This window comes from Pectinophora gossypiella, chromosome 12 (genome assembly GCF_024362695.1).
Source record: "Pectinophora gossypiella chromosome 12, ilPecGoss1.1, whole genome shotgun sequence".
NCBI lineage: Eukaryota > Metazoa > Arthropoda > Insecta > Lepidoptera > Gelechiidae > Pectinophora > Pectinophora gossypiella.
Window position 1 is genome coordinate 15376333 of NC_065415.1, and position 26994 is coordinate 15403326.

The 26994-nt window shown below is 38.5% G+C and overlaps 2 protein-coding genes across 2 annotated transcripts in view; one reads left to right on the forward strand and one right to left on the reverse strand.

The window, feature by feature from the left end:
* LOC126371640 (uncharacterized) overlaps positions 1 to 26994 on the forward strand; it is a 342871-nt gene that overhangs the window by 52004 nt on the left and 263873 nt on the right. The window contains exon 2 of the mRNA XM_050016953.1: positions 16711 to 16747. The gene's annotated coding sequence lies outside the window, so the exon portion shown is untranslated. The remainder of the gene's footprint in view (positions 1 to 16710; positions 16748 to 26994) is intronic.
* On the reverse strand, positions 22792 to 26497 carry LOC126371252 (juvenile hormone esterase-like). Its single transcript, XM_050016530.1, has 3 exons — positions 26048 to 26497; positions 24316 to 25640; positions 22792 to 23419 (listed from the first exon to the last, which is right to left on the reverse strand). The coding sequence occupies exons 1-3, from the start codon at positions 26174 to 26176 to the stop codon at positions 23263 to 23265; spliced, it is 1611 nt and encodes a 536-aa protein (XP_049872487.1). The 5' UTR covers positions 26177 to 26497; the 3' UTR covers positions 22792 to 23262.

The following is a 26994-nucleotide window of genomic DNA, read 5'->3' on the forward strand; positions in this document are numbered from 1 at the left end:
ACCTTCGTCTCATACTATTTGCACTCTCGCAAGTGCAAAACGAAGTTGTTTAAAAACAAAGTTATATTTGCGACTAGGATTGTTCGAAATAGAGAAACTTTGTTAACGTGTTGCTGTTTGCGGGGTGAATAAATAAAATTGTGATGCATCTCTCGCGGGAAGAGGGCAGAAATTGAACAAACAATGTATTGCAAATGGCTGTGGAATCGGCTGGTGAACTTTATACAGTGGTGCTCAACATTTTTTCATCTTTCTGTAGTCTGTTTTAATTTTGTTACTAAGATGATAGCCCTCTCCTATATGTATAATAAAATGCTCCTCATTCTCCGGCCAAGTAGTGAATACCAACATACTTAAACAGCCTATATGCGTCCCACTGCTGGGCACAGGCCTCCCCCAATCAACCGGAGGGGGTACGAAGCATACTCCACCACCAAAAAGGTACCATCAGTAGTAGGTAGTGATTACCATATCAGGGGAAAATCTATTAAAACACTACATCGAGTAGGAAAATGGCTGTATAATCGGGTTTACAAAAAAATAAACAATTAATAAGTACTTACAATCCTCACTGCGGAATCAGACGAAAGCGAGAAGTTGAAACGTTCAAACTTGACTATAGTTACTCGTGCCAGTTACTTGTATATATGATTTCTACAACAGTTTAAAAACATGTATAAGTACTTAGCAAAATTGTGCACTCTAAAACTCGATAAAGCGTTTCGTTGCCAAAACAAATAATGACGTAACAGACTCATTTCGGGTTTATGTGACTCTGAGCGAGAAGCGGTAGGCGAGATGCATCGAGCGGACGCATTTGAAGTCCATACTTCAAAAGTCTATCTGAAGAGTAAGGACTTCAAAAGTGCAACTCAATCTATCTTCAATTAGTGACAAATATTTATCCTAAATGATTTACCTAATATTAAACAGAACGAGCAGTTCAGTACAATTAGTTGATTATATTTCAATAAATATAACATTTTACAATAGCATCAATGCGCGGTAAGAATTAGATCTATCAAAGTACGTAAGCTAGTGTTGTGACGTTCATTTGCATAGTGATTATAATTATCAGTCGAGATTAGGCTAATCGATTTTTTTGTAACTAAACAATAGTAACCTACTTATACTGAAAAGTATCGGCGTCCGAAGGAAGAACACTTCAGAACCCCGATACCGACCCCGCCAGCGTGGGCGACGATTTCCCTTATTCAGCGCTTATCGCTATCGACCGACTAGGGTCGATTAATTCTTTCAAATATTATTCATCTCAGACGACGCCCTGAGTCGAGGTTCGCGCCCAACTGGGGGTGCCCAGTCAGGCCTGTTGTCTTCAATTTTGTACCGGGCGAGAGCCCTCAGCGGTCCCCATTTGTCCGGCCAAGTAGTTAATACCATCTGCGGCAAATCTGCAATAAGTCACGTCAAAAGAAAAACGTAGTGTGGCTATGCTACGTATGTCGCCACCGCCAGTATTGGCACCACGACCTTAATCCAGTGAGATGAGCGTAGAACATTCGCGCTCCTATGCTGTTTGCCGAAACTTACATCCTGCTCTTTGTAGGATTATACAGTTTTATTAGGAGACGAATTCAAAGAGATTCACGAATTTGAGTTCCTAATTCATCTTATGTGCAGTTTTCACAATCACAGTTGGTCGAGCATTATAGACGGCGATACGACTCACCGCCTATCACGTTGGTCTAACAGAAAGCTCGATAACGGGTGGGTACTTAATTCATCTTGCGATTGATGTACCTCTAACTAAACCAATTGGTATATAGTCGTGAGTATATGAATTTCAGGAAATCACAAGTCTTCTTACTTAACCCTTTCACGGACAGAGATCATGGGCCATTGATGGTTCATAATAGGTAATATGACACCTTGGTATCGGAACGTCATTAGACGTTTTGTCCTTGAAAGTGTTAATGAGGGTTGTGAGTTCAATGACCGACCTCATCAACCCTGGCGTCAGGTTACTATTGAGCCGCCAAAGGCCCCTGACATGGCTCATGTAACGACTACATATGTACTTACATAAATAAATAACAGCCGGGGCACCGACTGCCTAATTTGCGAACCAAAAATTAAAAAAAAAAATTGAAAGCCCTGTTTGGACAACTCGTGGTTTACATCGTAGTAACTCGGACTCTAAACCACTGAATTCAACTTTATGAGTTTGAATTCATGTTTGGATCATACATCATAATATATAATTGATAGCATATCACGTGGTTTTCAGCACTTAACATAACAAATACATTATTGCACAAACAGTAAAATACAGAACAAAAGAGAAATAGAAAGAGTGCAATGTAATATTTGTGCCCGATTAATGTCAATGTTAACAGCCTCCGTGGTCTAGTGGTTAGAGCGTTAGGCTCACGATCTGGAGGTCCGGGTTCGATTCCCGATGGGGACATTGTCGAAATCACTTTGTGAGACTGTCATTTGTTTGGTAAGGACTTTTCAGGCTTGAATCACCTGATCGTCCGAAAAAGTAAGATGATTCCGTGCTTCGGAGGGCACGTTAAGCTGTTGGTCCCGGCTACTAGCCGTAAAAACACCTCCACCAACCCGCATTGGAGCAGCGTGGTGGAGTATGCTCCATACCCCCTCCGGTTGATTGAGGGGAGGCCTGTGCCCAACAGTGGGACGTATATAGGCTATTTATGTATGTATGCTCGCCCCTTATTACATCATCTCAGAATCATGGTCTGAATCATCGCTCAAAGTTTTCGTTACGATGTCACTTTTTTTTTTTTTGACGCGACTTATTGTAGATTTGCCGCAGATGGCATTAACTACTTGGCCGGACAAATGGGGAGCGCTGAAGGCTCTCACCCGGTACAACGTTTAAGACAACAGGCCTGAGGGTGCCCAGTTGGGCGCGAACCTCGGCTCAGGGCGTCGTCTGAGAGGAAAAATATTTGAAAGAATTAATCGACCCTAGTGGGTCGATAGCGATAAGCGCTGAATGAGGGTCGTCGGCCACGCCGGCGGGGTCGGTATCGGGGACCTGAAGTGTTTACGATGTCACTAACAGCATGTATAAATAAAATAAAATTGTACATTATGTACTCTATATGATAAAACATTGCCTTTCAAGTCTGCCTACTCCTTAATACTCAACATACGGGAGAATGGATCCTTCAAAATACGTTAAAAACCCATTACGTTGTCCTTTTATTATGAGGATGCCTTACAAACACGTTATTACGGGCGAAATAATATCATGTTTTACAAACGTCGGGTTTTCAAATATGGAATATGAACATAAAAGCTTTACTTAGGTACTTACTTACATTTAAAAAATGGAAGAAAAAAAGCGCGGGAAACATCGAATTTGGCGGTCGTGTTTTTTGGCTTTTTGTGTTATTTTTCTAATTTTAGTAGATTTCTGTAAGGTTTGGATCAGTAGGATCAATAAATATTGTGTATAGTGTTCTATAAATTGTTATTTTTGTATATATTTTATTATTTCTTTAGTTTCTGTGTCATATATATACTGGACTCTTGGTAAGTCTTTTACTGTATTTTTCTTATGGATCCCGTGGGGGATCCAGACCCGGGCGGGTCTGGTCACCCACCTTATGTAAGCCACACTGTAACTATATCCCAAAATGACGAGTCTAGCGTGGATACGGGCATGGATACTGATGGCTCCATGACCGTTGACCGCAGTACGTGTAAATCTCGTAAACGTCTTGCTCGTACTTCAGTATGTAGTCACTGCAATAAGCGAAGTCGCAAACATAAACGCAAACACGGAAATACCATGATTAATAGAGATGATGAGTGCCAATGCTCTACTACTTTAGAGTCGACTGAATTTATAGCTCCTCATACAATTCCTCATAGCAGGCCTGTCGTCACCACCACTCAATCTCCTAGTCAACAACCGGAACCATCCCTAAGTAACCTTGAAAAGTCTTTAACAAATCCCATTTCAAGAGGTGAATTTGTACAATCCGATGCAGCTCCTTATATTGTTCACATTCAAAAACAGCAAACTGATCCCAAGGACAGTGTTTCACTGCATCCAGTTACTTTTGGCAAATTCCTTAAGAATCATTCTGTGCCAAGTATCATAAATGGTAGCCTGAAACGCATTGGCCGAAATCGGCTCTCTTTGTCGTTTTCAAAATACATGGATGCCAACCAATTTCTGAATAATCCAGCTTTAGTAGAGCAAAACTACAAAGTTTTCATTCCTTCCTTTTCCGTTACACGGGTTGGTATTGTACGTGGTGTGCCATCAGAGTGGTCAGATGATGAAGTCCAGGCAAACATTAATGTTCCGATTGGTTGCGGCCCAATATTAAAAATTAGAAGAATACGACGCAAAATAATTACTGAAGGTAAAGCTGAATTCAAAGCTACTGAGTCAGTGGTGGTAACTTTTGACGGACAAATTTTGCCCAAGCGCATTTTTATGTGTTATACTTCTTTACCTGTAGAGTTGTACATTTTCCCGACAATACAATGTTTCAATTGTTGCCGCTTTGGTCATGTCAAAGATAACTGTCGTGCACATTCTGGGCCAAGGTGTTACAAATGCGGTCAAGGACATTCAGGAGCAAGTTGTGCAGTGTCAGAAGAACAAGCTTATTGTTGCTTATGTAAAGGTCCTCACTTTGCAAATAGCAAAAAATGTTTAGAATTTGAAAGACAAAGGTCCATAAAAGAATCTATGGCTAAGAACTGCCTGTCGTATCTGGAAGCAGCTAAGCTTCACCCGCCTATATCTCGGTTATCGTATGCGGATGCTTTATTGTCATCTCCGAGCGTGCCACCTTTGGCTTCGGCTTCTCGTAGTACCATAGAAAATGACAGTCAATCTTCCAATACCAGCAATAATCATTTCTCGTACAAGAAAACTGTTTTTACCGAAAGAAAATCTTTACCTAAACCCGGAGTTGGCTACGACAAGGTAGCTCACGCAGCCTTGGTTGCTGATAGGAATATGCCTGCACCCTCCAATGGATGTGCCATCATCCAAAATAATAATACATCTGAAATGTCAATCACAGATTTAATTATGGCTCTTATTAAATTATTGTCCCAATGTAATGTTAATAACAATAATGTACCGTCCAACGCTGCGTCTTTACTTGACACTTTTTCTAAAACACCATCCGTTAATGGACCAGTTGGCCATTGCACTGCAGTGGAATTGTCTAAGCATTAATGCTAGAAAAAATGAACTTGTTCATCTTGTAAATAAATATAAACCTTTTATAATAGGTTTACAGGAAACCTGGCTAAAACCTGAATATACATTTAAGATTTCAGGTTACGCTTGCCTCAGAGAAGATAGATCTGATGGTCATGACGGCGTAGCTCTACTTGTTCGTCATCCTCTTAATTTTTCTCATTTTATTCTTCCTTCTCATAGTACCAATTTGTTTATGATTGCAGCTATTGTAAATAATATTTGTTTTGTATCTATATATATACCTAAACCTTGTTCCGCAGTCTTTCGTGAACTAGATTCTATCATATCTATTTTACCTAAGCCGTTCGTTTTATTAGGCGACTTTAATGCCCAACATCCCTCTTGGGGAAGTACTGCACCAAATGCTTATGGTCTCCATATTTTGGATCTTATAGATTCTCACAATTTATGTATATTAAATAATGGCTCTCAAACCCGTCGAACTTCTCCTGCCCAAGGTTTTAGTGCTCCGGATCTTACTATCTGCTCTCCATCTCTAGCCCCTACAATTAGCTGGAGCCCCTTATCATCTACTTACGGTAGTGATCATTATCCCATATCTCTTACATTTCCATTCCGGTTGACCCCTAGTATTAAGCGTTCTTCCTTTCTAAAACATAATCTCAGTAACGCGGATTGGGTTACTTTTAGTTCTATATTGGAAAGTAGAATTTGCTCTCTTCCCAAAATTTACCAGGACTCTGAAACACAATGTGCTGAAGCACTTGCCAAAGCATTTATTGAAGTCGCCGATGAAATTTTCCCAATAAAAAGCAGACCCTCTGGTTACATCCCATCCCCTCCGTGGTGGGATAGTGATTGCACAGAAGCTATCAGAAGGAGAAAGGAAGCAGAAATAATATACCGTGAATTGTCTACAGATGAAAATTTTAATTCATTATCTATAATTATGAAAGAAACTAGAAAGTTATTTAAGAAAAAAAAGTATGAAAGTTGGAAGGATTTCTGCTTGGCTCTGTCTCCTGATACTCGGCCATCCCTAGTGTGGCAGAGTATCAGAAGATTTAGATCCGCTTTCAGAGATACTAATTCAGGTTTCCTTCCTTCTTCTTTGATTGATCCTTTCTTGGATCGGCTGGCGCCTCCTTTTGTGCCTCAGAACATTATATTACCGGCTATATCTCCGACTACTTTTGGTATCGGCAGTCTTTTTTCTCTTGAAGAGCTCAAGGGTGTTCTATCACAGGTAAAAGATTCTGCCCCGGGCTGCGATGGGATCCCGTATTCCTTCTTGAGTCATTTAAATGATAAGGCCCTTTCATACTTTCTTGAACTCATCAATTCAATTCTAATCACTGGTAATATCCCATCTGCTTGGAAGATCCAAACAATAATCCCCATTCTCAAACCAAATAAAGATCCTTCTGAGGCTACCAATTACCGCCCCATTGCTTTATCTTCAGTTCTGATGAAGATTGCAGAGCATCTGGTTAAGATACGCCTTGAATGGTACATTGAAAATGGGAAGTTGTTGGGTAGCAGTCAGTTTGGTTTTAGAAGGGGTAGAAGCACGATTGACAACATTGCTATATTTGTGACTGACATTAGATTAGCTTTTACGCTTAACCATTCCGTCATAGCGGCTTTCTTAGATGTTAAGTCTGCTTATGATAGTGTTGACTTATCAATCCTTTTGTCTAAACTTAGGACTTTGAATGTCCCAAATATTCTGTCCAATTTTATTTATAATATGTTATCTGAAAGGTGTATTAATTTGCCTCTTGATAACTCTAACTCAGCCACAAGACTAGTATGGAAGGGATTACCACAGGGATCTGTATTGAGTCCTTTATTGTATAACATTTTCACCCACGATTTAGAATCCTCAATCGGGGACAGGGTAAGTATCCTTCAATTCGCTGACGATTTGTTGCTTTATTGCACAGATCGTGATATTCCTGTTGCGTGTTCCTCTTTATCCTCTGCTCTCTCTGGACTTAAAACATGGCTTGATTCAAATGGCCTTGAGATAGCCCCATCTAAGAGTTCCGTTATGGTATTTACCAGAAAGAGAGCTCCTCCTCCTTTCTTTGTCTACTATGATGGCTATTCTATCCCGGTTAGGAATGAAGTTAAGTTTTTAGGTGTTGTTTTGGATACCCACTTAACAGGGAAGGCCCACTGTGATTTCATAGTAGGTAAATGTGAACGTAATCTAAATATTTTAAGATGTTTGTCAGGTGTATGGTGGGGTGCCCATCCATTTACTCTTAAGCTTTTGTATAATGCTATCATTAGAAGTGTAATAGATTATGGCTCTTTTGTACTGGCTCCTGGTAATAGCACTGCATTCGAAAAGCTGGATGCCATTCAGTCTAAAGCGTTACGAATAATCTGTGGAGCTATGAAATCTAGCCCCATTAATTGTCTTCAAATTGAATGTAATGATGCTCCTTTATTCTTACGCCGACAGTATCAATCGGATAAATTTATTTTCAGAGCCTTTCAGTTGGTAAATCATCCCCTACGGTCTAAGTTAGAACAACTGTTTGACGATGTCAACTCGACAACATATTGGGCACATAAATCGATCCCTTGTTTAGTCAAAAGTTATCAAAAGTTTATTTACCTTAAAGCACCTACTCATCAAACTGTAGTTTACCCTCTATTTTGTAGCAGCTTTGTTTCCCTAATATTAACCCCTTCCATTCATCTCAATATTGGAATAAGTAAGAATGAACCAGAGGCGAAACATTCTTTCAATTTTGTCAAGGAACGCGATTGGTCTCATTTTCACCACATTTTTACTGATGCCTCGAAACAGTGTCAAAGTGGCTGTGTTGGTGTTGGCGTTTTCCATCAACAATTTAACATAGTCCAAAAGATTAAACTTCCTGCCGAAACTTCAGTATTTACAGGGGAATGTTTTGGTCTGTTTAAAGCCGTGGATTATATTTTGACGGTCAAACTTAAAGAAACGATTATTTTCTCTGATTCACTAAGTGCTCTTCAGGCTTTGGCTAAATTTCCTTTTAAATCAAAAATAGTTTATCCCATCATTATAGAAATCAGAAAGCTTCTTCACAGGTGCCATTTATTAGGTTTTTCAGTGGTGTTTGCTTGGGTTCCCAGTCACTGTGGCATTGGTGGGAATGATAGAGCTGATCATCTGGCTAAGGATGCAATAGAGTGTGGTGACATGGTGCCCTACAAAAATTATTCCCATGACTTAATGGCACTTCCTGCTTCGTTTCTCCACGATGCCTGGAAAGACGAATGGGAGAAAAGTAGTCAAAGCAAAGGCAAATTTTATGCTTTAATCCAACCTAGCTTACTTTCTAAACCGTGGTTTTTCCGATTTAAATTTAGTAAAAGGGCTACAAGTTGTCTTATCCGTATGCGGTTAGGACACACTAGTAGCCCAGCTCAACTCGCTAAATTTGGTATAATAGACTGTGCTATATGTGACTGCGGGCTGGACGTTGCCGATGTTAACCACATATTTCTTGCTTGTCCTATAAATAACACTAACTTTTTATATCGTAATTTACTTTCTATAAATATCCCTTTACCTACTAGTATCCCTATCCTTCTTTCATATAATAACTTTGATATATATAAATTCTTATCCATATTTATCTGTGTTAATGATATAAAATTATAATCCTATCTTATAATATATATCCCCATCCTCTGATCCTTCTTCCTAAATTCCTGTTTCACTAAATTCCTTTTATTTTTATGAAATGTTTCCTCGTTTTGTCGGTGGCAAATACGCAAACCGCGTCATGCCAAAAAAAAAAAAAAAAAAAAAAAAAATGGAATGATAAAGAGAACGGTTCCCTGCTGGGTCGGAGTACCTAAAGGAAAAAAAATGCGTTCCACTTTTTGAATTCCGAGCATGTCGTATTTGTAAAAACAAACGATCGAACGAACGATTTTTGTCGATTGGAAAATCGTTTCTTTTTCTCCGAAATTGAAAATACATTAAAAAGTATTGAATTGAATTTACGTAATTTGGGAAGGTGTTATGGCTGAGGAGAAGAAATGACAAGAAACTGCAACAGCAACACATCTTTGAAATCAATGAGGGTATACATTGCTAGTTATTTAATAACTAGAGGATCACATTTAATACCAGACATTTTTATCATGAGGAGCTCGGTGGCGCAGCGGTAAACGCGGTCGGTCTGCGATTGTTGAAGTTAAGCAACTTTCGCAAAGGCCGGTCATAGGATGGATGACCACAAAAAAAAGTTTTTTTCTTGAGCTTCTCTTCTTCGGAAGGCACGTTAAGCCGTTGGTCCCGGCTGCTTTAGCACTCGTTAATAACCAACAATCCGCACTGGGCCCGCGTGATGGTTTAAGGCCCGATCTCCCTATCCATCCATAGGGAAGGCCCGTGCCCCAGCAGTGGGGACGTTAATGGGCTGATGATGATGAGGTAACCATGAATCTTATAATAAGAAGACGCTACACATAATTTCTGTGTGTGTTGAGTATTCTGTTCAGCGTGTGTGATTACCTACTTGCCTGATATAAATGGTTGGTTATTATTTTCCAATCTTTCCAGTCTGGAAGCGCATAGCAGCGACAGGCTTTTTAAAAATTAGCATCGTCGTCCTCATAAAAAACTCGTGATCAATACTTGTCAACTCGGTCTAGCCCATTTTCACAGCCAGTGTTTCTAAAAGCGCTAACTATCGACGGAAAGTGGTTTTTGATGGCCTTAGTACTTTGCCTGTGAAAAAAGTCATCAAACTATGCAATATAGCCGCTTCAAACTTTGAGAGTCGCCGCCTACCTTCCAATATATCACGCTGCAGTCCTCCCCTCTTGCAATAATGCCTCTGCGAGAAAAAAGGCGCTTTTTTATATATAGAAATACTTCTTGTTTAGAAATGAGCGTGTCGTTTTGCTTTGGTTTTTGTTTGGATGTTGCCGATTGAGGTATTAAACATTTTCAACAGAAGACATTTTAAAATAAATATTAATTGAGATCAACGGGAAGAGATAGTGATATGATGCTAGGCAGTTATGCAATTGTCAAAACAGAAAAATTTATCATGGTCACGGTTTTGGCTTACTACAACTTTTCTTTCTTATAGGTAGTTATGATACAGGTAAGGTACATCATTGTATTGTTTTACCAATACTTATAATTGCCTTAATCAACGGTAATTGCAGACCTTAATCGCTAAAAGAATAAAAAAGTAAAAGCGCTTGCTTACATTTTTAAATAACATCGGCACGTTTAACATCGAAACGTCCTATCTATCCCCCGGGGTAGCGGTTGTCTTACCCCTTGTTATCCCCGCGAGGTACACTTCACGGCCCCCTCAATAAAACCATGACGAACCTCGCCGGACCTGCATTGTGGACCTGTGACAGCTTTTATGAAGATTGCTCGATATTGACGAAAGCACTTCTGTTTCTGTATAATTTTGTTGTCGGAAAATGTAGTTTCGGAAAAATTTCGTCACAAAATTTTTACTAAACGACGTATCTGGCTGGATGAATTTGTATTGTTATTTTAAATAAAGAAGCAAGGTCAAAAAACAAACAAATTAAATACATCGTTTTGTACGATCAGCGACGAATTGAGCAATTTAATTTTTGTGTATTCTTCTTCGTCATATCAATGGCATATCGTGGTAGCTGGTAGACGCTTGCCTCTCACTTTGAGGTTGCAGGTTCTAATCCAGCACATACCTAAACCAATGACGAATTTATGTTTGGATCCTAAATGTTTATCACGTGCTCAGCGGTGAAGGAAAACATCGTGAGAAGACCTAACCTATATTGGGCTGGTTTACCAGACAGGCAGTCGCTTCTGTAAAAAAACGGACCTGTCAAATTTTCAGGTTAGGTAAGCGGACCCTGTGAAAAACAGGATAATGCTAGGGAGATGATGATCAATGGCATATCGAATCCTTTGAATGTGGACGTGATATTGCATCGTGCTGAAATGTTTACACAAATCGCGCAGGTTGCGGGGTGTTAAATATTGGAAAAGATGTGTCGGAACGTCACGACCGGTACTAAAGCCTCATCCGATGAACAAGGCATACGTCACGTACGTAAGACACGATAAGCCGTTGCTTCTGGTTTTTACTTACTGATGTAGGTAAGTATTTATGTAAGTAGTTGTTATATGATTCATATTATTTTTATTTTTATTTTTACCTTTGATAGGTTTGCTCTTGTACAAATATAAGAGAGAGAGGTCGTGTCGTATCAGCAGGTGAAGGATTTGGCGGGAAGAAGAGAGGAATGGAGATTACTTCACCGACAAGAGCGCAGCTCTTAAATAAAGAGAGAGGTTTGCTCTTGGCTCCAGACTTGCCCAAAGCCCAGAAGGTGCCTGTTCACTCTGGCCTTGAAAGCACTCGGGTTATATGCATTCGGAAATACAGAAGACGGCAGAGAATTCCACTCCTTTGACGTGTCATGTTTATAATTGTTGCTAAGTTTATGCGTGGCGTCCTTTACTAATAAATTATTTTTATTCCTATATTATTAATGACTATACACCTACACCTCTTACTGTACACCTCTGCCTACACTGTCGGGTATACAGGCGTGGTGTAATGTTATGTTCAGTCCAGAAATAGGAACTGAAAGATTCGCCTTTGTTTTAGCCTCTCCCAGCCGAAAGTTAAAAGATAAAATCTGCTCTGAAAGCAACACTTTTGCATAAAAGCAAAACCTCTGGATACTGTAGCTGTATTTCTCCCCTTTTACCCTTTTTACTCCTTTTCTCCCCCTTATTAGAAACTTTAATCTTGGCGTGTCCGAACTCTTATAGTTCTTTTTTCGATTTTTCTTTTCCTTTATTAAGTTCTGGAATATTTACTGCTTGGCCGTAATTGTACAGGGTGTTAGTGGCACCGTAACGAAACTTTTGAGGTATGATTTAGACCACGATTTTGAGTTGATAACAAGTCAAATTTTCCTTCGCCAAAGTATGGAATAAAAAATAATAAAATAAAACATTAAAATTGTCATGAATTCCGACAGGAAATTCTACTTGATATCAACTCTGAATCGGTGTAGGACCAACCAAGGAAAGTCAAACCATCACCTACATAAATGTGGCTTAAAGGAGTCGCCATACTGTGAATGTGGTCACCCGGATCAAACCATATCTCACATAGTGAACGAGTGCCCTCTGCACCGGTTCCCAGGTGGCATAGCCGAGCTGCATTGTGTGACAGATGCGGCAGAGACTTGGTTAAGGAAGCTTGAGCTGGATATGATCCACGCAGGATATTTTATTTTTGTCTGCCATACGCAATAATAATAACTCTGAATCATCTCCCAAAGTTTTCGTTACGGTGTTACTAACACCCATACGTACCCGTATGGCTACTTGTTTGGGGTGTAAGTTTAATATCAAGTAGAATTTTCCATCGTAAATGTATAGAATTGAAATTAATAAAAAAAAGAAAAAAAGAATATCATGAATTTTGTGGCGGAAAATTCCATTTGATATTAGTTTGGAATCATGAGCTGAATCGTCTTAGTATTGGGTACGGTTACGAGTATAATATGTATACACTTTGGTACCATGTCACATTAACTTTTTTGCCAAATTGAACTGTAACTCTCACAAAATGTCAAATATGTTAGTGCGACAGAGTCCTAAAGTGGGTACATTATATTGCTCATGACTGTACGGTGTTACTAACACCCTGTATACAATGTACATGGGATATGTGCTTAAAATGCACCTGTCTCGTAGTCGGGTGAATGCGACTTTAAGTGCCTCCTAAACGTTGATATTGCTACAATTTCCTCTAGTCGTAGTAACAAAATGCATTACGTTTAAATTCTTTGTCAGGTTAAAGCTAGGCGAGCTGGTTGAACTCAATACTTTGTTTCGACGGAACGTATAAGAAATGGAGAGCTAAAAGGGCCTTCTTCTATAGTGTGGATTGTGAGGTGGAATCACCCTCATCAACCCTGGTGTTAGGGTTATGATTGAGCCGCCAAAGGCCCCTGACATGGCTCATGTAACGATTACTCACATCAGTAAATAGTAACCGGGACGGCTTAACGTGCCTTCCGGCGATCAACCTGTAATGTCCTAACCAAACTAGGGATCACAAAGTGATTTTTGTGAGATGTCCCCACCGGGATTCGAACCCGGGGCCTCCGGATCGTGAGTCCAACGCTCAACCACTGGACCACAGAGGCCGTTAAAAGGGCCTAATTCGTGGATAATGTGGTTGATTGTGCATGAGATTTTACCTGAATAAACTTTTTTATTATTATTATTTTTTACTGTGAAAATATGCTACACCTATTGTTAACATATCATGTATGTATAATTTTATTGTTTGTTTATTGAAGCAATTCATCTAAATAAGCAATTATTGCTATTTGACATTTGTCGACATTGCGCATTTATCTTTATATGCGCAAATGTCCAATAGCAATATTGATTTTTTATTAAACGGTTTTATTTAGTTCAACCCGTACGGTATTTATTTGGGTCAAAATTAAAAATTGAAATTTAAGTGCCTTCCTGTTGTCAGATTGATCTGAAATTTGGTACACATCGATGACAATACAAATAAAATCAATAACATTGCAAATCTAAGATGGCCGCCGGTACAAAATGGCGGACTAGGTACATATTTTTCCACAACCCCCTCAATATGGGTATCAAATGATAGGACTACACTAGTAGTCTAATATGCCTAAAAGCTATTCTGCCTAGTACTAAAATATTTGTGAACTAGAAGTGCAAAATACCTACTTGTTATGGTGTGGGCTGCTTAGTTTACCTACCAAAGAAATCCTGGTGTTAGTGTTCATTAATGAACCGCCTTTCGGCCGCTGACATGGTTCATGTTATGACGACCACTACCATCAGGGATAGTAATGACCGGGACCACATACGTAGGTTGATAGGTAAGTAACTATTTATTTATTTTCTAGTTTTCAGTGCACATAAAACCGTTTAACTTAAAAGATTATTTACCGTTTTTTTTAGATTAATTATCAATGTTAGGATCACGTCAGGATCCTAGTTAGTGGAATTCTGTTGTCTCTGCCTAACTCAAACAGGGAATACGCGTAATTTACGAACGTATGTATGTGAATTTTAAGGTTATTCACAGTGATACCACCCTAAGAACCAAAAATGAGCTTATCTTTACAATCATTACGTTATCTACGACTGTAGTCGCGCCCTAGCATTTATAAATTGGCAATAAAAAATAAAATCGGTCGTTAAACTTTATCTATGACCGAACAAGGGGCGCGAATGGCGTGTAAATGTCACCGTATTTTTTAAAAATATTTTACATTATTCTCGAGTACATTCGATTTCGTATTTTATATCAAAGTGATGTAAATCACTTTGTGAGACTGTCCTTTGTTTGGTAAGGACTTTTCAGGCTTGAATCACCTGATTTTACACATTTTACACAGATATTACATATTGACGTTATCGTACACGCGCATCTGTGTGTGACGTCTGACGCCCATAGGATTTAAGACTAAAGTAAGACCGAGAGGGGTGAGGTAAACCTAACTCAGCCGTTGGTGGGGAGCGGAGAGTTGTCGTTCTATACGTAGTATTATTCCTTATACTGCCCTGGTACAGTTTAGTACTAATATAAATAAGTTTTGAAATCCTTTAATAGCCTGCGTGATCTAGTGATTTGAGCATTGGGCTGGAATCTGGAGGTCCAAGTTCGAAGGGAACACCTCCACCAGTGTTTTACGCCATCTTTCCATCTTTACAATTAGTAGGTACTATTTTAGTACGGCTCTGAAATAGACTACTCTGGGCGCCATCCCACTCGCTTCAGACAGAGTACTGCGGGGCGGAAGGCAAGAGGGAAACCACTACCCTATTTTTCTCTAAAAAGAATCATAGAAATCATGTAAAAAATTAAATAAAATAAAAACCTAGTGATCTTTATACTTTTAGTCTAGCAAAGAATTACAATTCACATTTTTTTACGATTACAGGAATGAGTAAAGTAGGTAACATGCATAACAAATGCGCTTTAACGTGTAAAACTTTATTATTCGTATCGGGAGAATCCATCCTTTTATTCAGTCAATATTCAATTAAAGCACGCCACAGGAAGCGAATCGCTTCTTTTTTAATTATGCGAACAATCTGTTTGAGAGCTTGTTCCCTTCTTGGCATTTTATTATTTCCATCTGATGGGGGTTGGGTAGCCGTGTTAGTGTGGTCGCAGGTTTGAATCCCATCACGGGCCTAAACCAAAGATTTTCGGATTCATGTTTGGATCACATGTTCAAAGGTGAAGGAAATCCACATTTCCATGAAATGCGTTTCGGAAGTATGTGACCCAATCTGTAGTGGTTATTCCTTTGAGGTTTGCAGCATTAGACAGGTAGTCGCTTCTATAAAAAACTGGACCTGTCAAATCTTCAGGTTAACTAAGCGAACGCGATGCGAGCGAGCTACTAGTAACTAACCAGACGACATCTTGTTTTTTTTTTGTTTATTTTGATAAGTATTCATTAGGTGGTTATGATCCAAATGGCTCATCCATCATGTTCATGTTTGTAATAAGTCAAACAATACTATAAGATGTTTGTAAGATGGTCGCTCGCTAGATCGAACGCGATATCAGGATTTTCACATCGAACATAAAAGTTGTCTGATTTTCCGAAGCATTGGTTTTATTCCAGTTTGAATATTATCTAGAACCGTTTTGAGATTTGTTCACATCATAGAAGGCTCACAATCTTTCGGTTGATTATTTCAACATTAACGGGAAGATAAGCAGCTGAACACGTGAAATGATTTTTATTCACTCCCAGGTTTCCAGGTCAGTACAGAACGCCGTAAAGAAGAATAGAAAATACTGTTACGAACTATAATACAGCAGCATTCACGCATCGTGAAATGAAAACGCAGCATATTTACAAGACAATCAGACGGTCCATCGGCCGTTGAAACCCCCTGGTCACAGGAAGTACGCACCTAGTATGTGTAACTGTGATTTACTACGTCATTAGCAGGGGTGCAACCCTCGGGCACTGTACTATAAATTCATTTAGCTGCGTTCTGCGCTCTGATTCGATTGTTAGCACTGACAGTCACATTTAACTTGCTTTTACTTAAATATCTAGGGAGATAGTCGCAGATCGACTGATCTTGGTACCTTTATATTTTTGAATTATTTTGCCTTTTTGTTGTTTACTTATGTTAGTTAATGTGGCTTCCAATGTGGAAATAAATACAATACAATAACGCTTCATTGCGAATATAAACACAACGTTCATCCCCCCCATTATCTCGCTTTTCACAGGGTCTTTCCTTTTTTTCTTCTTTCCTTTTTCCTGTTTCTTTGTGACGAAATGTGCTCATACTTGTCATCAGTGTCATTGATTTCAGTGCGTGCGATTTATGGTCAACCTACTTTTCAAAATTTATTTACAAATGACATATTCTATGAAATATATAATAATATAACACTGTAATGTTTTTTATATTTAATATTAATGTCAAATTACTTTGTTTGTTTCAGGTGTTATTTAGAGCTGTAAGAAATATCAGCGTTCAAGGTATGTTTATAAGAAAATTACTGATTAGCCTTCATGGTGAAAAGTAACTAAGTATCATTGAGAAAATACATCGTGCCTGCAAGCAAAAGCAGGCCTTGACAATCTAGACAAAAGAGACACTTTTTACGAACCGTCAAAACGAAAGCTTTTTCAGTTTGTATGGAAATAATATCCTGTGACGTCATCACTAAAAGTGGTCAACCATCGCACTCATTGTTACTTAATTCATGAATGAAATTCGAAAATAAGTCGCAATGTAGAATGAGATTGATTTTTGATCACCTTAGATTGGCTTCTATTTCTAGATTATAATTTATTTTTTACCCATATCGTTTTTGTTTAGAGAAATATACTTACTGAATGCTTAGGTAACAATAGTCATAGCTAGGACACACAAATGCTACAGAAGTATAACCCTGCTACCTGAACTATGAGACCTGTATCTCAGGGAGCAGTGTTCAGCAATTACATCTATAGTAACACTTACTATAAATAGTTACTTTATTTTCAACGCTCTACTGTGTATTAACTATAATAAAATAATATGAAAAAACAGTTACTAATATTATAAATGAAAAAAAAAAAAAAACTATAAATTGAATTTACACCATAAACAAAACGGTTACGTACAGTAAATAAATAGACTAATCAAATATAAAATAAAGAATAAAAACGAAAATGAAATTAAACAAAACTAAAAATAAAGTAAAAAAAACTGAAGTTGTAGTCATCATCATCAATTTAAGAGCCACGCTCTTGTCGGTGCAGCATTTTCCATGCTACTTTTTTAGGGGAAAATAAGGCAGTGGTTTCCCTCTTGCCTTCCACCCCGCAGTACTCTGTCCTACGCGACTGGGATTGGGCCCAGAGTAGTCTATTACAAAGCCACACTAGGACAGGACTCCTGTCCAGTTGTTCTGTAAAGTTGTAGTAAGTAACTATTACTTAATATGTCTCTGTGCTTGCGTTAAGGTAATGTAAATACTTACTTAAACTATACTAATCGATAGATGTATTTCCCACCTCATAGCAAAGACAACCTACTGAATATAATGTGGAAAGGTTAAAAGCAGATCATTAGATGGTCATAAAGCAAAAGTGTAAAGTGAAGCGAACACCTGAGCGGCATACCTAACGGATCGTGGAACGTTAACAGTATATGAGAGATTTATTTATAAATTCCCCTGTATAACAGCCTCCGTGGTCTAGTGGTTAGAGCGTTAGGCTCACGAACTGGAGCTCCGGGTTCGATTCTCGATGGGGACATTGCCGATATCACTTTGTGAGACTGTCCTTTATTTGGTAAGGACTTTTTAGGCTTGAATCACCTGATTGTCCGAAAAAGTAAGATGATTCCGTGCCGTTGGCCCCGGCTATTAGCCGTAAAAACACCTCCACCAACCCGCAGAGGAGCAGCGTGGTGGAGTATGCTCCATACCCCCTCCGATTGATTGAGGGGAGGCCTGTGCCCAGCAGTGAGACGTATATAGGTAGTTTATGTATATGTATGTATACCTTTAAGTAGTAAGTTTTAAATATCTATTAGTAGATTTATACATTTGTAAGGTTAGGAGGAAGTTGCGTGTTATTTCCTAACACAACTGAAGTATTTTACTTACCAGGATGGCTTGTTTTATATATTTAAGCAAATAAATGCCTTTTTCATTTAATTTCATTTGTACTTACATGCTTGTATGCAACACAGTAAAAAAAAAAAAACAAAAGAGAAATAGAAAGAGTACAATAATTTAATTAATAATTATTAATAATATAAATAATTATTTATTTAACAGTTTATTGTACGCAGAACACAAAACAATTTAAAATCAAAATAGATATAAAAACAATTTCTAGTAGAAATCTCATCCAGCAGACCGGGAAAGAGATAGAATTAAAATTAAGAGACGGCAGATAGGCGTGTACATCAATAACAAGTCAAATTTAAGAAAATAAATAAAATAAAAAGTAAAATAGAATAGAGAGAGTTCGTGTTTTCGCGATTACAAACTTATTTGCAGTTGGTAAACTAATCGTGACCTATGTCGACGTATGAACATCTCGACGGACGTATGATCATGAACCCCACACATGACCGGTTTTTTTAAAGTTGCTTGGTGTAACAAAGTCTTAATTGCGATTTAGTTTGAACTTCATAACGACTTGGGAATAAGCTATCAAACCCGTATTACCATCTTTAATATAACGTGTTTTACGACCAAAATTACGAGCTAACTTCATGTTTAATAAGTTACTTTTATGATTAGGTATGCAAGTGCTTTTACATCCTCCTTTATGCAATGTCATGGTATCGTTCACAGTGTTAAGCGGAAGCGGGTGAGAGGGGTTACATAGAGGGACAAGGTGCTCCGTATGTGGACAGGCCTGCTTCTGTTAGGGAGCTCATAAAACACTGTTTCTGTGATAAAGTCACAGTCACCTTTTAGGGTTTTCCGATGTTAACTATTTAAAATGTAACAATAGAGTAAAGTAGTAGTAGTAGTGTTTGTAAGTAGTTACATAACATTAAATTGTAACTATGATAAATAAAAAAAAATAATAATAAAAAAAACATAAACTCTTTATTTTTCATTTTCTTCCACCGACTGCGATTGGAATACCATTGTATTTAAGTTTATAAATTATGTAATACAAACTGGATTTTTTTTTAAAAAGGAAGGATAACATGAAACATTAGGACTAGGGCTGGGAGGTTTTCTGGCCATGCCTTTCCCTCAGCGTTACAGATTCCGATGTGGTAGTAGTTTTACAGCTAAGTAGTTACATAATATGTAATTTAATTTTTCACGTTCAAAAAGCGCTAACTTTGTAAACCAATTTTGAAAAATAAATATTTTTGAATTTCTTTTTTACCCGTATTCTAAAATGTTCACTCGATTCTTCATCCACTCGACTTGGCCTCAGTTGAACATCATCAACTCTAGTACCATTCTCCATTCTTGTCTATCAAAGTGTCTACCATTTACTATGGAACAACTATGGACGTTGTGTGCCTTGTAAGGCACGACGCTCGCCTTCTCTTTAGTCTGTTGTGTAAGCTCGTGTTATGTAAGCTCTTCTTGGTCTTCGCTCTTCTTATGTTATTCTAAGATGTTTTGTCAGTTTGGGGTTACCCCCTTGGTAATGTGACAAAACATCTTAGATTTTTTTAAATTGTTATTTGACATTTGTTTGCATTGCGCAAATGTCAAATTGCAATATTGCTGTCTTAATGAATTGCTTCGATGTGGCCATTTTAACTTCCCAGGGCACGCGAGGCAAGACGTCAGGTGAGTCATAATCTTGAGTTTATGTTATTCTAAGATGTTTTGCTACATGACCAACAGTGCTCTGCCGTTGTCAGAAATAAATCTACTATTTATTGTGACTCATACACACTTCATACAAACAACCTCGTTTTACACAGACACTACACATTGACATTATCGTACACGCGCATCTGTGTGTGTGACGTCTGACACCATACGATTCAAGTCTAAACTATGTTCGAGGGGGTGAGGTAAACCTATCTCAGCCGCTGGTGGGGAGCGGAGAGTTACCGTTCTAAACGTAGTATTATTTCTTATTCTATGCTATTGTATTCTTCTTCTATCGTGTGGGTTGTGAGGTGGAGTACGAACCTCATCACCCTGAGGTCAGGGTTACTATTGAGCCGCCAAAGGCCCGTGACATGGCTCATGTAACGACTACTTACTTTTGCTATTGTATTAATGTCAAAACAAACGCCCGCGCCCGCGTCTTCCCCCGCGGCCGCTGCTAATGTACGCATGCGCGGGTTAGCGTATATGGCTTTTCGGCTTAGAGTGTTTTATTGCTCTTAAAACGGGACGTTAAACTTACTATGTTCAGAAATGCAATTATGACTGTTATCTCTTTCAGTTCTACTTTGTTTTATGAGTTCAGTTAGTTTACATTTATTTTTATTTATCTAATAATTTCAACTATAACTTACCATACAAATTGTATATTTGATGTTTTTTTAAATAATGTCTAGGGCCCTCCGCAGAGGTTTTTCTTGCACCTTCTTTACCTTTTTTATGCACGTTGTGAGAAGCTGCAGTAGTATTAGGCGGATGAGACGTTCGTTATGTAAAAATTGACGATTCAAAGTGTAACCTACTGAATAAAGATATTTTTCAATTTTAATTTACTACTTGATAAAGGCACCTGGAGCCGCCACTTTTGTCCGACCAAGTAGTTGATGCCATCTTCGGCAAACCTACAATAAGTCACGTCAAAAAAAAATATATATAATCCCCCACTGTCCAAGTTGCGGGGGAAAACTAGTTATAAAATAAATTAAGCTAATTATTTCAAAACGGTATATTACATACTACTTACAGTAAACGATGACAGCACAAAAACATGAAATTATAGTGTGAACTTCGTACTTTTGCCGACTTATTGTCCGTCCTTCAAGTGTATTACATAAACGGGTATTATCTATAGGAGTAGAATTACGACATTAGTAGGAAAGGCATCGTATGTGATGTTCTCTGTAAGATTTAAAGGGTCTGTAGGTTTTTCAGAGGATTAAAACAGGTATAATTCACGTTGCATTCGAGCCGTGGTACCTAGATTAGCTCTAAGACCTAGACTTTAAGGTCGCAGATTCGAATCCAGCACAGGCCTAAACCAATGATCATCTAATTCGTTTTCGAATTCATGTTTGGATCATGTGCTCAGCGGTAAAGGAAAACATCGTGAGGAAACCAAATTCCTGAGAAATGCATTTTCGGAGGTACGTGACCTAACCTGTATTGGTTTTCCCTTCGCGGGTTGGATGGTCAGACAGGTAGTCGCTTCTGTAAAAAGCCGAACCTGTCAAATCTTTAGGTTAGGTAAGCGGATCCTGTGAAAAACGGGATAATGCTAAGCAGATGAGGAGAAAGAGACACAATAAGGCAAAACCAAGGGGACTAACTTCTTTTAAAGGGCTGATGGACCTCCGAAGACGAGACGATAGCCCGAATAGAGAAAATGTGTGTGTTTAACCAGCAAAAACCGACGTCTCTTAAATAATATCAATACAAAAAATCTAATAAACCTGCCACAAAACTAACCGACGGCCAGTAACACACATCGCTGAACCGAGGTCCGACCCCAACTGGGCACCCTCAGGCCTGTTGTCTTAAAAGTTGTACCAGGTGAGAGCCTTCAGCGCTCCCCATTTGTCCGGCCAAGTAGTTAATGCCATCTGCGGCAAATTTACAATAAGTCACGGCAAAAAAAAAGCACATCGCAGTACCTATATAAGGCGAAGGTTGTTGGTAGGGCTGGCAGAAACACACCGAAACAGGTACATTGACCTAATTGGAAACGTCCTGAAAAACGATTTAAGTAGTACGGTCTATATTGAACGGATAACCATGTCGTGAGAAAACTCCTTTCCATGGCTACTAGAGAGAGGGAGAGGGGAAGACCTAAAACCACCAGTAGGCTCTGCACGGTAACCGCGCCGCGCGCGGCGCGAATTATATACCCTGTATATAATTCGACCAATAGCCGTTTGACGTCCATCTACGTAGATAGCATTCGTATCGTTTATTGGTCGAAGCGCTCAATATAAATCGCATCGCGCGCGGCGCGGTTGTCATGCAACCCGGCTGGTTGACAAATGTCCAGAGGGACATGAAGGCGCTGGGTCTCAAAGAAGGCGATGTTTGTCAGCGAGATTCTTGGCGCCGCATGATTGGGAAAGCCGACCACGCGTAAGGGGAAGTGGCAAGGACAAAGGACGGTCTACATTAAACCGGCGCGCATGTATCAAACTATTGGCAAATGTAGAGGAAGCAAGAGAAGTATGTCAGAATCATAGAGCAACCCGAACCTCCGTCTTTGGTCAGAATCGAATTCCATCTTCTTATCGTGTGGGTTGTGAGGTGGAATACCAACCTCATCAACCCTGGTCTCATCTAATTCCATAGTGTCTGCTTACCCACGTGGAAAATAGACGTGAGTTTTTGTAAGTATCAATAATAAATGGTTAGCGTAGTGGAACGAATAAAAAAAAAACATCTCAGGAGTATGTATGAACAGAAATCAGAATCATTTATTCAACGTAATTATCATGGTTGAACTTGTTGAAGGTCAATTTAACATTCTTGAATCTACGTCATTTTGCAAGGTGCTATGGCTGAGGAGAAGAAATGACAAGAAACTGCAACAGCAACGCATATTTTAAAACAGTGTAGGTACATTACAAGTTATTTGATAACTAGTGGAAAACATTTACTTAACGCCAGACATTATTATCACTCAGGTCATAATTAATCTTACTTTTTTAAATAAAGTAAGCATTACATATTATGAGTTGTTTATTTTGAATTGATTTTCTGATAAATTCAAAATAAACAGTTAAGTAGCTGCAATTAAGGTGTCTTCGATTATGTGAGTCTGCCAATCACATTTGTGAGTTTATGTATTATAAATATTATAATAGAGACTTTAAATTTGACACTTCTAAAAGCCGTTAAGTATTCATAAACTTGATCAATTTACTTTTTAGGACAGTACTTATTGATGGTTTTTTCCCAGAAATTATACTCCTCGTGTTCTGGCTTCGACTCTAGAACCAACTCCTCTCCGATGTTCAGATACCGCTCGTGCTCCAGACAAAATGGCTCCCACTTGGTTTCCAAAAACGAAGGGTTCCTAAAAAGACAAGGACATAACATTTATACAGGGTGTTAGTGACATCGTAACGAATACTGAAGGGGGTGATCAAGACGATGATTCTGAATTAATCATAAATTAATATAAAGACTATCTGAATATCTGAATTAATATAAAGTTAAATTCATGACTTTTTTGTAATTATTTTCAATTCTACTCTTTTGCGATGGAAAATTCCACTTGATATTAACTCAGTATAATGAGCTTAACCATCCCTCTCAGTATTCGTTACGATGTCACTTACATCTCCTATAAGTACCTACAGCTACGTATGGGTGTTAGTGACACCGTAACAAATAGTGAAGGGGATAATTCAGACCATGATTATAAGTTGATAACAAGTGGAATTTCTTTGTCATACATACTTTATCACCCATTTTAATCTCCTTCGTGAAATCTCGCCTTAGACCACCTATGTTCTAAAAAAGGACCCCCATGCAAAGGGATTCCTTGCACTTGTAGTTAGATGAGTTAGTCGGTTAGTCAGTGATAATTCGCTTTTTTATATTATACTAGCCTACACTGCAGGGCAAAGGCGTCTACCCCTTCCTTCCACTGCTCCCGATTTTGGGCTGTCTTTTTCCAAGATGTCAAGTCTACTTCCGACTCGTCACACCATCGGTTTTGCGGTTAGTTACGATGCCTCTTGAAATTTGCCACCCAGTCTGTGTCTTTGGTTTAAAAAAAGATCCAACGCATTGAACTGCTTATTTATTTTTCTGTAGCATTGCTTTATGGGTACTTAGATTTCTTTATACAATGTTAAAGATTAAGTTCAATAAGAAAACTTTTTATATAGTTCTCTTTTTTATTCAGTTGAGGAGGAAAAAGGGGTTTCAGGCAGACGGAAAAGTACATTAATAATGTTTACTTACCCATATTTCGCGAAGTTAGTCCACAGCTGTGTAACTTGTTCGATCATTCTAAATGCTTTAGAATCCTTCTTCAGGTTTAGGTCCAAAAAATTTACCTGGAATAGATATGTCAAATCGTCGCAATGACATACCACTGGTTTATCGCCTATTATAGTTGGATCGTTACTCACGTTGAAAACGTTTTTAAAGCCATTTCTTTCAGATTTGCACGTGAATTTGTACAGGTAAAATTTGTTCTTCTTATTCAACTTTGCACACTGTTTCTGTAACTCTATTATGTTATATGTAAAGTAATTCATCGAGTAAAATTTCAATATTTGTTCCCAATCGTCTTTCGTCACGACTCTATTTTGGAAGTAGAAATTTCTCATCTCTCTACCCACATCTAATTGTTCTTTGATTGGACAATTCCTTGCAATCGGAAGTGGAACCATGGTTTCAAGGAAGAAATTTATTTTTTCAACTGTTTTATCTAAGGCACCATTCAGAAATATACCTACAAGGCCTTCGTCTTCGACATACCCGGTAATAACATCAACTCCTTCATGTATGTTTAGATATTTTTCATTTATGTCGCCATATAAAAATCTTTCTTGACCGAAATCTTTTTCGCTTGTCACTACAAACGGGAGGTCCATTGAATTCTGCATAGCGAATGTAACTGCAACTTCAGGCAATATAAACGACTCTTTAGGAATTGTTTTCAAAAATTCGTAAAGTTTCTTATCGTCTCTTGAATTAAATCCTAATTTCTTCGCTAAGTTTTCAGCCCTTTCTCTGGGTTCGAAAGCTTGACTCCATAAATTTGTAGCAACTCCACTTTGGCATATTGCTTTTTGGAAAAGTCCTTTCGACATGGGCGATACTAAGTGGTAGGAGACGCTCGCTCCGCCAGCACTTTCACCAAAGATGGTGATGTTTTCGTCATCACCTCCGAATTGTCTGATGTTTTTCTTGACCCATTTGAGGGCTGCTACTTGGTCTTTCATGCCAGCGTTTCCGGGGACGTCTTCTGTGTCTAGGCAAAGGAAGCCAAAGACGCCGAGCCTATAGTTGAAAGTGACGAGGATTACTTCTTGCCTGACGAGGAAGTCTGGACCATAGACGTCGTCATTGCCACTGCCCCAGAGGAATCCTCCGCCATGGATCCATACCATGACGGGGAGATTTTTTTTCAGTGGGACTTCTGGAACGTAGACGTTGAGGTACAGGCAGTCCTCGCTTCCAACTGGAGCACCAGGTTTGAACAGGTCCACCTGGTAATTTATTGGACCAAACTCCTTTGCGCTCCTGACGCCATTCCATGGTTTTGGTGGTTGTGGTGCCTGTAATATTAGTTGGCATGTAAATTGGAGCTAATTGCATTTATTTATTATATTTTATTTTACCTGTAAAACGGGTTTATTTTGTAATAAATTATTCACTGAAGTTTAGAAGGAAAAAAATAAGTTTTCCCATATTGCTCATTATCTTACCCATAGTGTGAATCAAATTCTACATAAGGGACTTACCACAAGGAAGCAAATAAAAGTAACTTGTCATTCAAAGTTGTCACTAAACGACTCACACATAAATGCGTGAATTCATCTAAAAAGCAACGTTGCTCTTTGACGTTTGTTAACATTACGCACTTACTTTTTTGCGCAAATGTCTCATTTCAATATTGCTTTTTAGATGACTTGCTTTAATGTGGCCTTTGTAGTCCCACTGTACTGCATGTTATGTACTGTACCTTAAATCGAAGATCACCTATAGGAGGTTCAGCGTAAGGGATGCCTTTGAAACTCGTATATCTCCCACCAAACACGTTATCCAACATTTCGCCTTCCAAGATTCCCTCACTTACTCTCACTTGCGTCATGATTTTTGTTTTATAATTGAAATAAGTATTTAGTTTTTACTATAAAACTGGCCAGTGTACAATAAAAAAGATTTCAAAAACAAAATGTTTTATAAAAAAGTAATTTTAAAACAACGAAATGGAATATTTTAGTTTTGCACTTAAATCAATAAATTCGGTTAAAAATAGAACAGCATAACACTCGAAAGAATTCTATGTTTAAAATTCGAACAAAGTTACTTAATTTAAAAAGAAAATATTATTAGGTACGGTGCACACACGTCAATGTCATTTCAAGAGTATGCCGGCAATGCGAATTGGCTTCAGACTTCGAAATGATAAACATATTTATTTAAATGCGCTAACTATGTTTTACGTAATGCTTGTCGTCTAGTGCCTAATCAACTTGTAAGATTATCTATTGTATGAGATATAATTATAAACATATAGGTACAACATCGCGCTCGTCAGCCCTAATGGGGTAGGGAGAGCCACGAGGGATTAGACAATAATAATTACTTGATATAATAATAATATGAAGTTGCAAAGACGAACAAAGTAAATCATAATTTATCATCATCACTAATTTAAGAGCCACGCTCTTGTCGGTGTAGCATGATTGCTACTGTTTTAGGGAAAAATAGGGCAGTGGTTTCCCTCTTGCCTTCCGTACTCTGTCTGACGCAAGTGGGATGGCGCCCAGAGTAGTCTATTACAAAGCCATACTAGGACTCCTGTCCTCCGCCTCTGAATTTATCATACGAGTTGGGATATAAGTAGTTGAATCAAGTTGGAGGAACGCTTGAGTTGACACCCACTGTGAGATCGCATGTTCGAAT

Excerpts from the sequence above, each read along its gene's own strand:
- LOC126371252 (XM_050016530.1), bottom strand. The coding sequence starts at position 26,176 with ATGACGCAAGTGAGAGTAAGTGAGGGAATCTTGGAAGGCGAAATGTTG. Across the intron at positions 25,641-26,047 it reads TAGGTGATCTTCGATTTAAG|GCACCACAACCACCAAAACC; the intron begins GTACAGTACATA and ends CTAATATTACAG. Across the intron at positions 23,420-24,315 it reads ACTAACTTCGCGAAATATGG|GAACCCTTCGTTTTTGGAAA; the intron begins GTAAGTAAACAT and ends TTGTCTTTTTAG.